This window comes from Amblyomma mixtum, chromosome 6 (genome assembly GCF_055824585.1).
Source record: "Amblyomma mixtum isolate Tamu chromosome 6, ASM5582458v1, whole genome shotgun sequence".
Lineage (NCBI taxonomy): Eukaryota > Metazoa > Arthropoda > Arachnida > Ixodida > Ixodidae > Amblyomma > Amblyomma mixtum.
Genome location: NC_143017.1, coordinates 137,739,538 through 137,754,901, shown reverse-complemented (window position 1 = coordinate 137,754,901; position 15,364 = coordinate 137,739,538). Strand labels below are relative to the sequence as shown.

Sequence of the window (15,364 nt, the reverse complement as noted above, 5' to 3'; positions counted from 1 at the left end):
AACCTGGAGGGCTGGCCATGCTCTCGGTAAACCAATCATGTGAGCAGTGCAACATGATTGGAAGCGACCAAATGTGGGCCGGGCCTTTAAGGCTTTAAAACCGGGCCCCGGAGCCGGAAGCGGGGTTCTGCGCTAAGGTGAGATGCTATGCATCTTCGGCTATGCCGAGTAGGGGCCTCCCCTAGTGTTAGCCAGATCCACCTTTTTGTTGTTTGGTTTGTCCGTTTTGCTGCTTAATGTCTAGTGCCTCAACTTGATGTAATGTAAATACGTGTACATAAATCTTCAAGTATTCGCCTCACCCCTGCATCGTCACTCATCTTGAGACCGTCACTGACGGGGCACCCCTGGCGCGAAGAAATAAGCTTCAGTCTTCCAGTTGGAACAACCGTCTCTGGCGTGGCACCTCTGGTGCAAAGAGGAAGATAAAGAACCTGTGAAACTTTACTGGCGCAGTCGACAGGATCCTGCGACCATCGGAAGACGGCGCAGGAAGAAGGCTGAAGGCAGGGCGAAAGGCGACGACAAGGCAACAGGTCAGCGTTCGAGAACGGACCTGCGGAGAGACGGCGGCAAGGACGCAAGGACCACGGCAGTAGTCCAGCGACGCGGGACTGCGTCCGGTGAAGGGAAGCAGCGCGTCGAGAACTCGACAGTCACCGGCGGGTCACAGCAAGTGACGACAACGGGCACAGGACCAGCGGCGTTCGACAGCTCATCGCAGCGTCCGGTGAAAGTGGCGATGGACTCCGACGCCAAGGAGCTGGCAATGGGGATCGACGCATCGAAACTGTGAGTTTCCTTCGTCGCATTGTTAGCGTCCCTGTGCATGTGTTCGAGCTGGTAGGACAGTTGAGGGATACAAACGGCGGTATGGAGAGTTATCCATGCCGGCCCACACTCGACGTGAGGTACCGAGTAGAACTGGCGAAGGTGCGGTTAGCGTACTTTCAGGCTGAACTTGCGAAAGTGAATGGAGGAAAGGCGCCGCTGTGCGAGGAGAAACCTCAGGATGTTAAGTGCGTCTTGGAGGAATTAGAAGCAAAGCGCCAGCAGCTAGCGCTGGAGCTCGCTGAGCTCAAGGAGTCTAGGAAAGCTAGTGAACTAGCCAGGGAGAACTTCTTTGAGTCCCGAGAGGCGAGACCGCCTGTGCTGGAAGACAAAGGAATATGCTTGTCATGCACAGGTCAGGGAAAGAGCAGTGAGGACGCTGAAAGCAATCAGCTGGTATGCGGGAACGCATCTTTGTTAGGAAACGCCGCGAAAGGTTCAGGAAGTGAAAACAGGATTCCTGAAGGACGCGGAAATACCACAGCTTTTCCGCCACCGCGGGCGGCTAGCAAAGAACAGGAGCAGCCCAATTCTCATGATCTAGGGCCAATCGAGACCAAGGTGTCCGATAACAAACAGGACAGCGGTGGAATTCCTGCATGCTCTATGACTAAGATTGTGACCTCCGACACGGAGCTAGTAATAGATGAAAATCTGGCGTTGCTGCAAACACACACTGTGTTCGCCATAGGGCATGAAGTGCCCCGTAGCGTTTCTGGTGGCAAGAGCCCTTCATCCGAGGCAAAGAGCAGAGGTGGGCCTGCTGGGCCGACCGGGCAGAGCGCCGCACAGTTGTGGAACGCACCTGATGTGTGTCCGGCCAGGTCATTTGAGTACCCGGAAATGAGTGGCGACTTGCCGCAAGGCAAGCTCGGGTCAAGCGACGGCGAGTCAGCTCGTGCAGCAGACGATGCCACGAAGCCGGCCAGCGTCTATCAAGCAGGGAGCGGCGATTTAAATGTTTGCCCGTGCAGGAACGGTGCAAATAGCTCCAAACGCTCCAAAGTACCAGGAGACAGGCGCATAGCCTTCACAGTGAATGTCGGCGCGTGGAACAGTACGTTCCGTGCTGCGGTACGCCAAATTATGTTCAGCAAGGCCGGCCGCACTGTTACAGTTGAACTAGGCAAGAGACATGTTCCTTACGCAGCACGCGGTCCGTACGGGCGCGCCGACGAGAGCGTGCCCTTAGGGGCGTCGCATGGTCAAAGATTTGGACCTATCGAGGGCCGGGATGTGTTTGATCCTGGAGGGCACCAGCTGTTGAGTTCTTGCCCCGCTGTGGCACCAGCCTAATAGCCGAGTGGCAGTAAGGCGTTAATTGTGTTGAGACGCGTAGTGGCTCGAACGCACACAAGGACGCTCTGTGCGACTAAGGAGGCTCACGTGGCCACTTACGGACGTCGTGCGAGTGCTACTGAACGCTCAAGTTGCGAGTGTCTGTGTGTGTGTGCGTGCTCGTTCGCGAGCAGGACGAGGGTGTCTACTTGGAGGTGGTGAACTGGGTGCAACCCACCAGTTTGGACGCCGTGTTACGGCGCACGGCAGGCATGCCACCGTGTGTATTTGTGGAATTTGCTTATGTTGCGTGTGCATTTTTTTGTTTTTGGTTTTGTTGGCGCCAGTGCTGGTGTAGCTGCGGCATGTCGCCCACAGGGTGGTTTTGTGACCCGTACCGATCCCTTTGTTATAATTCTAAAAAGTGGCATTTGAGCCCTTTGTAGAATCTTGGGAAGGGCGTGTAAGGGATCGGCAGTGTACGTGGGGTCATTGGAACGCGGCTAGGGGCGCTCAAAGCGGAGCGTCTCCTTTCTTGGAACGCGACCGCTCGCGAACGCGCCGGGGACTACGGGTGTCCACCGTCCCGCGGTACCGATTCGCACACGTGCTGGCACGAATGTATATTTGTGTTTGTTTTTATTTTATTTTGTGGCGGAGAGAATGTTCCGACTCCGCACGTGCTGGCACGACCGTGCGTTTTTGTTTGTGGAAAGGGCGTTTTGCCCTGCGGAACCTGGAGGGCTGGCCATGCTCTCGGTAAACCAATCATGTGAGCAGTGCAACATGATTGGAAGCGACCAAATGTGGGCCGGGCCTTTAAGGCTTTAAAACCGGGCCCCGGAGCCGGAAGCGGGGTTCTGCGCTAAGGTGAGATGCTATGCATCTTCGGCTATGCCGAGTAGGGGCCTCCCCTAGTGTTAGTCAGATCCACCTTTTTGTTGTTTTGTCCTTTTGCTGTTTAATTTGTCTCTAGTGCCTGAACTTGTGTATCTACTGTAAATATATGTACATAAATCGTCAAGTATTCCCTTGATCCCTGCGTGTCAGCTCATCACAAGACCGTCTCTGACGGGGCACCGCTGGTGCGAAGGAACGCTTCAGTCTTCGAGTTAGATAAACCGTCTCTGGCGGGGCACCCCTGGTGCAAGGAGGAAAGCAGAAGAACCTGTGAAACTTTACTGTATGTATACAGAAACCTCGCAGCAAGATATTTAAATACACGTATTTCTCCATTAAATCAATGTATCTAAGCAAAAGTCACTCTATATAATGCGTGAAACAAGGCAAATAAACATCTTGCGCAATCACAGATAGTGAACTTTACACACGGAAACACAGACGATCCAGGCAAGAACTAAACTATGATAGCAGAATGGTAATTTTGATCATGATGCTAACTGATGCTTGCGTTACGTGACTCCAGGCGCATGTGCGTTGCCACGAAATCCAACCCGAGTTAGCAATGTTCGCGCCAAAATGTCTTTTCTAGTCTGAAAAAGAGTGACAAAATCCAGAATGACTGCTGGCGCCGGTGGTTGTTTTTATTTATTTTTATTTATTTATCAATACTGCAATCCCCTCTGGGGATTTTAGCAGGGTGGGATACAATAAATACATAATGAAAACAATAACACAGACAAAGCATATAATACAAATTAGATCCATGGAGCGTATAAACAGTTAAAGACAACACGTTTCTAAACAATACCTAAAACAAATGCCGACAGTGATGATTTTGAAATTTGATCATTGGTTAGTAGATTCCATTCAGTTACTGTTCGGGGAAAGAAAGAATACTTAAAACAGTTATTATGGGTGCTAAAGGCGGTTATTGTGCGACTGTGTCTCTGCCTTGTAGAATACCCAGATGAAAAACTAATTATTCCCGTGAGGTCGGTTTTATAATGACCGTTAATAAGTTGAAAGAGGAATTTTAGTCGTGATACACGGTTTCTTTGCGTTAATGTTGGCAGGTTTGCTTTCATTAGTAGTTCGGTTACTGATGTACGTCCAAAGCTATTATATATGAAGCGAACTGCTTTTCTTTGCACCATTTCCATCTTGGCGATGTTAGTCTTGGTGAAAGGGTCCCAAATTACACATGCATAGTCTAGTATCGGCAAAATTACACTTTTGTATGCGAGCAGACGGACAGAAGGGGTGGAAAGTCTCAAAGCCCTCCTCAAGAAGAATAATTTGCGGTTAGCATTAGCTACTACATATTCAAGGTGCTTAGTCCAAGTGAGATCATTAGTGATCCAGAGTCCTAGATACTTGTAGTGTGTTACTTCGGAGAGAAATATGTCGTTAGTAGCATATGGATATTTAAGCTTGTGCTTCTTGCGTGTAATGGTCATAAAAACAGTTTTTTGAAAATTAATTGACATTTGCCAAGCTTTGCACCAGGCAACAACTTGTCCTAAGGCATTGTTCAGCAGTTCCTGGTCAGCGGCGTTCTCTATTTCCGAGTACAATACACAGTCGTCAGCATAAAGTTTAACCTTAACGGGAATACCATGCAGTACATCATTAATAAACAAAAGAAACAAAAGAGGCCCAAGCACCGAGCCCTGCGGGACGCCAGAGCCAACTGAAAGTCGTTCTGAATGGTGGTCATTAAAAACAACAAATTGTTCTCTGTTCTCAAGATAAGCCGCAAGCCAGTTAATTAGTTGAGAATTTTTTAGTATTGCGCCTAATTTGTGAAGTAACTTTTTATGAGACACCTTGTCGAAAGCCTTTGAAAAATCCATAAAAACAGCGTCTATTTGTTTCCCATTGTTAATTGATTTAGCAAAGTCATGCACTGTTAGAACCAATTGGGTATTTGTAGAGTAGCCTTTTCGGAAACCATGTTGATGCTTCGTAAGTATATTATATTTCTCCAAGAATTCTGAGATATGATTATGAATTATGTGTTCCAAAAGTTTACATACCGTAGATGTTAAAGAAATTGGGCGGTAATTTTGAATGCACTGCTTTTTTCCTGCCTTATGTAGTGGCTTCACTCTGGCAGTCCTCCAGTCGCTCGGCACTTGTCCCTCGCACAATGATCTCGTGAACAGAACGTGCAGGTATTTTGAGGTCCATTCAGCATACCGCTTTAAAAATGTGTTTGGAATGTTGTCCGGACCGCAAGACTTTTTAATGTCCAAATTTAAAAGCATGTTTAGTATTCCTGTTTCACTTATTTTAACATCGGGTATAGGTGACGTAGGTAATTCGAAAGACGGCATTACGCCATTATCTTTAGTAAAGACGAACTTAAAATGTTTATTAAATGCATTTGCTATTTCCTTGCCATCGCACACATCTTTACCATCAACATGAAATACATCACATTCCTTGGAAGTCGGAGAAATAGAACGCCAAAACTTTTCAGGAGCTGTAGTTATGAAACTGGGCAGTGATTCACCATAGTAGCGTTGTTTATCGGCATATACTCGATTTTTAAGGCGGGAGGAAATTTCGTCAATCTTTTTTTTGACCGCCTGTGCAGCATGGATTTTTAATCTTTTCTTAAGACGCTTCAATTGCCTTTGGAGTCGTAACGTCTCACGGGAGCTCCAGGGGTTCCTGCCGTTTTTCTTTTTAGTTATCAGCGGGACAAAACGGTCAATGCACTCTTTTACTACATTTTTAAACCTGCACCAAAGCGAATGCACATCATCCGTGCTATCTGAAAAGGCATCGAAGTTAAGCGAAAGTATGTTAATGATTGATACATCATCGGCTCGAGAAAAGTTTGGGTAAGATGGAAATTTAGGCTTGCTATCCAAGACGGCATCAGCAATGGTGAGTAGGACAGCTTCGTGGTCCGAAATTCCAGGTACTATTTCGTAATTTATATGTGCGCCTATTGATCCGCTGACAAAAAATAGGTCAAGGACTGACTGAGAACTGCCCTGAATTCTTGTGCTTTGTTCCACAATTTGCAATAAATCAAAGGAAAAAGCAATGTCCAACATTGCTTCACCTAAAGCGTCATGTTTTTCAAGTGAGAACGTCGACCAGTCTATATTAGGTAAATTAAAATCACCTGACAATATAATACGATCACCAAGTTTGACATTCGTGTACAAATATTGTTTGAGATCGTCTAGAACGGAAACGGTAGAACTAGGGGGCCTATACATTGCTGCAATAACATATCTAACATTTCCATAGTATGCTTTACAAAAAATACACTCTACATTGGGTATATCAGACATTGGGAAAATTCGCAAGGTTGACTTAAAGAGTATGCTAACGCCTCCACCTCTACCATCACGGTCTTTTCTGTACGAACTGTAGCCAATGGGTACAAACTCACTGTCAAATACTGTGTCGTTAAGCCAAGTCTCAGTCAAAACCGCAATTTCTGGATCGTGCAAAAGCAGAAGAGCCTCCAACTCAGCAGTCTTGTTTAGAACACTCCTGCAATTAACATTTAATATTTTCAGGGTCCGAGGTTTATTGGTGAGAAGTCAGTTTGATTTCTTTTTAAGCCTGAAGCGAGAACCTTTCGCTTCGTCCCAACCAAATAGGACGTTATCAACGCTTAGTTTATCGAATAATAACTTTGCTTTGGCTCCTTCGTCTCTCTCTTCTTTACAGCTTTTCCATAATTGTTTACGTATTTCTCGAACTCGTTTTGAATAATCCTCAGCTATTGATATTCCGGAGTCTTTGAGCTTATGACATGATTGTAATATGGACATTTTTTCACGGAAATCGAGGAGTTTTAAAATGACAGGTCGCACCTTGCTTGCTTCCTTTTTACCCATTCTATGGCATCTTTCGACGCCACTTACCGTTAAACCCAGCTTTTCCTGAAAAACGCCGTTTGTTACTTTCTCTTCCAGTTCATGGTTAGACTCAATGCTGTCCTCCTCTATACCGTAAATGATAAGGTTATTTCTTCTACCTCTGTTTTCTAGGTCATCCATCTGGTTTCTAACTAAAGTAAGCTGCCCCTGAAGTTCTGATATGGTAGATTCCATATCTTGCACCTTCGTGGCTAAGACATTTAGGCCGGATAACTGTCTCTCAATACCGTCAATCCGCTCAGTTAAAGAGGAAAGCTTGTCTTCTATCTTGTTCTGTGATGCCTGTAGGCCCTCCATTGTTGAAGTAATCTTACCCTGGCCTGCTAGTAACTCCGATAGCATCTCTTTTTCAGTTGGACCAGGATTTGCTTCAATATCGCCACAAGACAACAGATCTTTCGATAATGTAATAACACAAGACAGAAAGCACTCAACGCTCAGTGGGCAGGGCAGCAGCACTAAAAAACGATCGTCACTTCGATAACAATGTTCATATTTGAGATTACCAACCTGAAGTGCAAAGCAAAAGGGATTGCTTAGCATGTTGCCGTGTCTGCTGCTGACATGCCCACTGGCGAAGAAAAGCTCCGGTGGTAGATTTATAGTCGATGGATGAGCCACGTGACATGACGTCCCCGATGTCGTCAAAGGTGTGGAAGCTGATAGCCAAGGTTGGTCTGGTTCAGTGATGACTCCGTCGGAAAGCAGTACTGCTGATACGGCATCGAATCCTTGAACATGGTTCGCACGTGTCGCTTGATACCACTCACGCGGCGCTAACAGGGCTCCGAGAAAGACCTGAAGTGCAAAGCAAAAGGGATTGCTTAGCATGTTGCCGTGTCTGCTGCTGACATGCCCACTCAGCGGTCAGCGGTGCGTGACAGAAAAAATTTCGGGGGGGGGGGGGGGGTGAAGCCTCATAACCGTACCCGTGCTCGGGAGCCGAACACCAAGCGCGAACGGCTGCTTGGAAAAGTTGAAACGAAGGGGCTGAACGCGCTACCGAGATGGGCCATAAAATGAGTGGGGCTATACGCCCACATCAACGGCCAGCTCCGATTGTGAACAGCGAAAAACATCATCATCAGCCTCACTACGCCCACTGCAGGGCAAAGGCCTCTTACATATGTCTCGCTCTCCCCAATTAACACTGTCCTTTGCCAGCTGGGGCCATCATATGCATGTAAACTTCTTAATATCATCCGCCCACCTAAGTTTCTGCCGCACCCTGCTGCGCTTGCCTTCTCTTGGAATCCACACCGTTACCCTTAAGGACCATCGGTTTTTTTGCTTTCGGATTACATGCCCTGCCCAAGCACATTTCTTCCTTTTGATTTCTATTAGGATGTCGTTCACCCGCGTTTCTTCCCTCACCCGCTCTTCCCGTTACACCTATCATTTTTCCTTTGCATAACTTGCTGCGTTTTCTTTAGTGTAAGTCGAACCTTTCTGCCCTATGTGAGTGTATGTATCGTACCGATACGCCAACAACAACAAAAAAAAACATGCAAGAAAAAAAAAGGTATGTTTCCGCCCGGGATCGAACCGGGGACCTTGCGCGTGTGAGGCGCACGTGATAACCACTACACCACGGAAACCGGCCTGTCCGAAGTGCATCATTTTAATAATTTGTAGTCTACGCACATGTGTCCTCTTGCTTCTCGAGTTATTTTTTTAACACTTACACTATTTGACACGCGTAATCACCTGTGTGTATGTACAGCCCTTTTCTGCAAACACATGCCAGCCCCGCTACCGTCAGCATTGCGCATAGACATTTCCGCACTTCCACGGGCTAGCAATGTCCGACGCTCCAAGTGCCGTTAGCAGCAGTACAGCTTCATGTATCTTCGCGAGACTTCTGCGCAGTTCTGAAAACAGAAATAAAAAAACGGACGATGCGAGCGGAATGCCAGTATGCAAGCTGCATGCACAGTGAAAACGGTCGGAGGCAGTCAAAGGCTCTCTTCGGCAACGTTGCACAGCTGTGCCGGCTGTCCGTCACTCAGCCCGAGCGAGTGAGCGTAAACCGCACAGAGGCACAACGAACAAAGGCAACAACATAATTACACCGCACGGCCCTGAATAGTAAAGAAACAGAGGTAAGTGTTTCGGGATACTGCTTGCAAATTTAATATGTTGCGATCTCGGACTAGTGTTATACATAAATGGGACAGGTTAAATAGTTTCGGTTTTGTTTTCCTGCTTCAGCATGCAGCAGGGGTCGCTATCTGCTACTTTGCTTTGCGATAGTGGAAAAGAAATGGTATTTTAACCCCACGTACCAGGGGTTAGCGCTTGTTTAAGCTGTTTTGAGGTTTTAGGATAAACTATAAGGACTTCTTTACGATTTTAGACATACATCTTGACGTTTAAGACCTTTCCGGGCTACTTCGCCGCTGCGTCGCGCAGGCCGCGTAAGCCTAACTATCTGTGTGTGCGTGTGTACGCTTGCGGCGAATGGGCGAACATAGGTGGATCAAACCTGTGTAGTTTGGTTTGTAATGAAATGAACAAATGGATGAAAGCAGGGTAGGTTAACGGTGAGTACTGATATCTGTGGACACCTCGGTGCCGTGATGTTCACTCTTTTTTTTTTCATATGTGGTGAATCTTTATCGTACAAGCGCTGCAACTGAACGCCGTGGCAGATCGTTTGTCGAGGGAAAAACAATCCATATTCAACCTCAGATGTCTTCTGGCAGCGAACTTTATATTGAAGTAGCTTCGAAATTTTCTGGAATTCAGCTTTTGAGTAGTTATTAAGGCTTGCGTTACTGCGGCGTTGCATGACTACGGCCCACGGCATCAATCGCGCACAGCGATTGGTAGGTAGCTCGTGTGCATAGCTTGAGCCTGTACCACTGTTACTTTTATTAGATCAGATGTGCTTGTGCAGCGGAACCGTAATATGAGCGCACGCCCTCACCGATCGAAACATTGGCTTTCTTTCGGAGACTGTATGTAGCGAGAACCTCGAAAGATAACGGCTCGGCACCTACCTCTGGCGTTTGTAAACAACCGTTACGTCACGCCCAGTTCTGCCAGAAGCGGCTTTAGTTATGAACATCTGCCTGACGTGCTTTTATAAGTGATAGGTGCGGCTATAATTAGGCGCGAAATTCGTCGGCTTTTAAAGCGTTAAAACCGTAGCAATTCGCCGTCCAAGCTTACGTTCTGGGGAGCTTCCGCGTTTGGTGGAGAAGCTGCTTAGGCATTTTGAAGTGTAACAGTGCAGTTTCATGTGTTGTCATGCTGAATACTGTAGCTGTGCACTAAAGCTTTAAGTGGGAACGCTCGTTCTGCAGATGTATGTTGGCGCCAGCGGTCTTTGAACCAGTCCTGTTCGCGTTTGCTGTTCAAATTTAACTGAGTTGCTATTTTGTAGCTCACTGCAGTCTTAACTGTGATCAACGTTTTACTGCGAGTTATTCGACGTTCGTTATTCTAATATGCATACGTAAGTTTGTAATTGCGTGTTACGCAAACTACGGCGTGTAGAAAGGTGCTGCGATTTGCTTAAGTGTTGCGTGGACAAATATGAATGCGACTTGTGCTGCGCGAAGTAATGTTCAAAGTTTCCCGGTGCCTTTGACGTAAGAATATGGCTAAACGTTTATGCTTGGCCCGGTGTTGTGGCACAAAGAGTGAAGAATTGTGTGTAGCCTTTGTGTCAGCCTTGGGTTGTTTTTAAACGACTTCGAAACCTACTTGCATTTATCATCTCTTGCATGTGCAGAGGTCACATGTAACTTGGAAGGCAGACATCGACAAGAAGATACACCATGCCAAAGAGAAGGGTAAGTGTGCTGCACCAGCATATTACAAGTCAGTTTTATCTGCGTTGAAAATGTCAACATCTGATGGCACCCACCAGTATCATGACAGTTCTGAAAATTTACTCTGGCTTGTACCCATCAGTGTTGCTCTGGCAAACTTTACGCACTTAGTAGACCAATGTTTTGCAGTGTATTAACAAAACCCTTCCTAGATTGCACATATCACTTCATATCTGCTCTTTACATGGTAAAACTTTGGGGAAGGCTTTTATGTTTGTAGGATTTGCTTATTCTGTTCAATGTGTGCTGGCACGAGCAGTGTGAAGGAATATGCTTAGCTCGCTCTCAAGAACAGAATTTGTTTGTACTTTTGCATTTACTTCTGCATTATGGGGGCCATTTTAGAGGAAAACTTCTCAGAAAGAGAAATCAAAAGTTATACTTGAGGTGCATTCTTTGACTGCATCCTAATATATCTATTTTTCTTTAGTATTGCTTTGGCAAGTACTTATACGCTTGTGTGCAGTTCTAATGAATGTAACGTATTAAAGGACCATGAGCAGTTTGCAAGGAAAGACTGAAAGATCAGTCAAGAGCTGCATGGTTCTGGTTTTCCAACCTGTGGACTTGTCATCTAGGCTTGTAAACAAGTCCCTTTGCAAGAACACTGGTGCTGTGCCTCTGGTTCTGATCTCATGCCTAAAGTAACAAACAAAGTGTCTGCGTCATTGACAGGCGCTTCCTAACTTACTTGTTTCAATTTATAGCTAGTGATATTTTAAAATCTTGTTTTGTATTGGTTAGGGTGTTCTTTAAGGCTGTTGGCTATGCATTTGTTTGACATTCCCAGTGTGTGAATTGTTGCGGCTTGAAATTACATTAAATTTTTCTACCTTTGTTGCACACTAATTGTGTTTGTGCCTGTCAAACGTTTCCAGCGCCAACTGAAGAGTACTAGCTCGGAGGGGTCCCGCTCAGACGAGAGTGAGGTGGAGCTGCCCCATGTGGTCACCCGTGGCCAATCACGCAAGACCTCGGTCACCGGCAACACTGGCCCTGCTGTCAAGGCTACGGCTGGTGCCACCGCTTCTCCTGCTCCTGCTGCTCCATCCTCTGCTGCCTCCAGCAATGGCTCTGCACCTGTGACGCCTGTGACGCCGCCTCAGACTCCATTCAAAGAGCCCTCTGAGGGTAAGGAACAGGCATATCTGTGCATGCACAACTGTTTTGCTGGCATCTAAGTGACTTGCAAGGCCTTGTACTGGTAAAGGTGCTTGGCAAAAAAGAAAAAGAACAACATTGTGGTTGATGTTGTTTGGAGGAAGTTGCACATTTCAATGCTATGCTGGCTTTTACTATTGTAGTAAGACAAAATTGAAATGTTGACAAGTGCCTTAATTTGTTCTCAACTGTTGCATCCAGAAATTAGCTGCAGGTGAGCTAGCCACAGGTTTGGGTCCCTACTGGAGGACTGGCATTGGCAAGGCTTAGAGTTTAAGATGCTGTGCCCACCAGTGCAGCGCCAGTTTCAGTAACATTGTACTTTGCTTCCTGCTGTCCAACGCTATGTTGGTGCTGCAACCCTTGGGCCAGGGGATTGTCCGCGCTGTGAACATCAGTTCTAGGAAACATCTGACTGAACCCTGCCGAACCTGAAGACTGGAAGAGACCTAAAAGTCAACCTCTTAGGTGCCCTGTCTATGCTGAGTGGGTTGTGGAATGGTGTCATAAGCGAAACCATACAGAACTGCTTCTGACTATCTGTTTATTGCGTTGCTGGAGAAGACTGAGCGAATTCTTTGTCGGGTAGGCTCGACGAAGCCGTCACGGATGTTGATAATTTATAGAACCAGTAGCCTGAATTTTCTGGTGCTATTTGTGATAGGGCAGCCGTAGGCGGTATTGTCTCCGTGGGCCATGACGTTGAGACTGCGGGAGAGCTTATGGAGAAATACATCATCGTCGATGTCACGGATAACCAGGACACCGCTGATGCAAATTGTGACTAAGACCTGTGGTCATGTGCTCCGTGTGCTCAGCATGGCTTGTTGATATTGTGTGCTGAAAGGAGGCTGTGGTCTCAGCTGTTCGGAGTCCATTGATAACATAGAAATTTTTTTTTTCTTCGAGGCAGTGAAGATAAAAAACATTACTGCTACTTAATATCGAACTCTTAAGCGTTCTTTCGCGAGTTCGACATAAGTGGATTCGACTGTATATACCGCATTTTTCAGAAAGCCTATAAGTCGCACCTGTGCAAAGCGCACCTTCCTGCCAATGGCTTTTTTTTCTGGGAAAAAAAAAATCGAACATAAGCCACGTCGGTTTAAAAGATGCATCTGTGTATTCAGCAAGTGTTATAAAAACGCACTGAAGATCACTTGATCGGTGAATGTGATGAAAACACATGCGTGTGGAAGCTGCCTTGCACAGACAATCCTTGAGTTCTGTCAAATGTACCTTTATTCTGCCCGGGACCTGCCTTTTTTGTTGGCTACATTGACCGGGGCATTCTTGCAGGCTTGTACCAGTTCTGGATAGCTTTTTCACTCATGAACTTTTCTTCCGGCTGCACAGTTCCCATTCTGTAGCGGATATTCTACAGCACGGAACTTAATTTTTGCATCATAGCTTATTACTATGATGCAAAAGATGGTGCGCAGTAGCGCATCACTTTTTGTCATATAAAAGTCGCACCGTCGAAATATAAAAAAAAAACAAGAACCGTGACTAGAAAATACGGTATATATCTGCGCCAAATCCACACTTTTCTGTGCCAGAAAACACTTTTGGCTGCTCCAAAAGCTGCTCCAAAGTGACTTTGGCCAATCACAGCACCGTAACCTACAACTGCTGAGTGACACAACATCGCACAGCTTCAATTTAGTTGGCCACGAGGGATCATGATGACATTGAAACTTAGTTGTGACTTGTTTGCACCCCATCGCATATCACATGCGGCTAAGGCAACCATCGGTCCAATCTCATACCAACAGGAATAAATTGCCACCATTGCAGGATGGATCTGACTGATGGCTGTTAGAGCCACTGCTATTGAAAACAATTGTGGTTATCCTTTTTCTCAGTGCTAAGCTTTGCAGCGACAGGGCTATGCAAAGTGTGTGATTGTGCGCATTATCGTTAGATCGCTTACCTATGCTGAGTGCTATTGGCACCCTTATTGGCCACTGTTACTGATCAGTGGCATTACTGGATTTGCACTGTTTTGGCTTGAAGGTATCTGTTTGTGCAGTCTAAATTATAATTGAAAGAGGCTGTGTTGCCAACTACAGTCAATATTGTGACTGGATTTCTGGGGAGTGAAGCAATAACAACTCGAGCAGACTGTCAAGAACAAGCTGTCACCTGAGAGGGCTAGCCGAGTACGGCAGTCGTAGATTTAGGGCACCGTGGTATTTACTCTTGCCACATTGGACACAGGGGAGGTTCCTAACAAGCGGCTGCGGCAGGTGCGGTCGCGCCTGTCCTCAGAGCCCCTGTGCAGCGTGTGCTCTCAGGCGTTGCTCGAGAGCCGCCGCAGCCCACCGGCGCAGCTCATATCGTGCTCCCAGTGTGACACCTGTGGTGAGTGTTAGCCCCTCTTGCAAACCTCTCCGGCTGGGTTTCAGAGAACACTGTGATGGAAAAAAAAAAGAATAATTTGTCACTGCTGTCATTGAGAGCGGTTCTAAGCGTCACGTGTTTTGTCTCTTACTGGCTGAACACTTTCCACTGAACTTGTGGCCTTTAACTGGATTCCTTGGTTAGTGCTATGGCAACGACATGCACATCTGTTGTCACTGATTCTGATCTATCCGAAAGGAGGATCATTAAAATTTCTGCTTGCCACATCCACCTCGTATTGATATTTTGAATGTACGGTCACTGGAGTAAAGAACAGCCGTTAGCTGGCATATTAAACAATACACAGCTCTCCATATCTCGGAGACAGTGGCTCATCAGACTTTGATTACATCCAGTGGCGAGTATGCACAGGACAAGTGAAAGATTTGTGCCTGTTGCAGCAGGAAGTTTCGATTGATCATTGCTTTCTTAGGCCTTACTGCCCTGATAATGTGGTTGGTGAAGGCTTTGGCTTTTTAAGGACCTGCACACCATGCGGGCAGCTGTTGACCCTGGCGCATATCAGGCGCACTCCTACCTGCTCCGTGCAGCATCGCGCAAAGCACAGTGGGTTAAACTTTGTTAATTTAACCCTGTTAATTCGTAAATCTGAATGGTTCGGACTGCCGGCAGGGTCCTAGCCATCGCCCATGTATGTCTGTGGTATCGGATGCTCGTTAGTTCGGATGCGGCAGCACTCATACCTGTTAATTTAGCCAGGTTCCTGACGATTGTGTCGAGGTATGACCTGCTAAGCAAGCAGCTGTTCAAATATTCCTTGTGAAGCCTGAATTGCATGATGTGGTGTTGCCCGCATACCTCTGGCATGTGTGCAGCGACAGGCATGGCAACGTCCGGAGGCCCCCTTCACCGAAAAATAGTGGGTTCCGTTTTCTTATATCTCTGCGCTTTTGCAGCCCGCGCCAAAAGTGGACTGGCTGTGCATGAGCCTCCCAGCTGAGCTCAGTTTTGCGCAATTTTAGATGCTTACTGGAATATTGCTGGTCTTTTCATTTTCTGTTTTGAAGGCGTCTCTGTTCC

General features: G+C 46.6%; 2 protein-coding genes and 1 non-coding gene across 4 annotated transcripts in view; 1 reads left to right on the top strand and 2 right to left on the bottom strand.

Annotated features, from left to right (window-relative positions):
• Window positions 1-5,971: 5,971 nt before the first annotated feature.
• On the bottom strand, window positions 5,972-7,671 carry LOC149340536 (uncharacterized). The gene has a single exon (XM_089551283.1). It carries the CDS (start codon window positions 7,461-7,463, stop codon window positions 6,579-6,581), a length of 885 nt encoding a protein of 294 aa, XP_089407409.1. The 5' UTR covers window positions 7,464-7,671; the 3' UTR covers window positions 5,972-6,578.
• A 774-nt stretch (window positions 7,672-8,445) lies between these two features.
• On the bottom strand, window positions 8,446-8,518 carry TRNAV-CAC (transfer RNA valine (anticodon CAC)). The gene has a single exon. It is a non-coding gene; the product is annotated as a tRNA-Val (tRNA).
• A 615-nt stretch (window positions 8,519-9,133) lies between these two features.
• The window catches only part of LOC149340534 (histone acetyltransferase KAT7-like), a 34,074-nt gene continuing 27,843 nt past the window's right edge, over window positions 9,134-15,364 (top strand). Inside the window, exons 1-4 of one of the 2 annotated variants that reach the window (XM_089549344.1) lie at window positions 9,134-9,463; window positions 10,660-10,720; window positions 11,638-11,890; window positions 14,141-14,284. In XM_089549344.1, the coding sequence (XP_089405470.1) occupies window positions 10,706-10,720; window positions 11,638-11,890; window positions 14,141-14,284 (412 nt within the window). In that variant the 5' untranslated portion in view covers window positions 9,134-9,463; window positions 10,660-10,705. The remainder of the gene's footprint in view (window positions 9,464-10,659; window positions 10,721-11,637; window positions 11,891-14,140; window positions 14,285-15,364) is intronic. The other variant, XM_089549345.1, reaches the window with a different exon arrangement.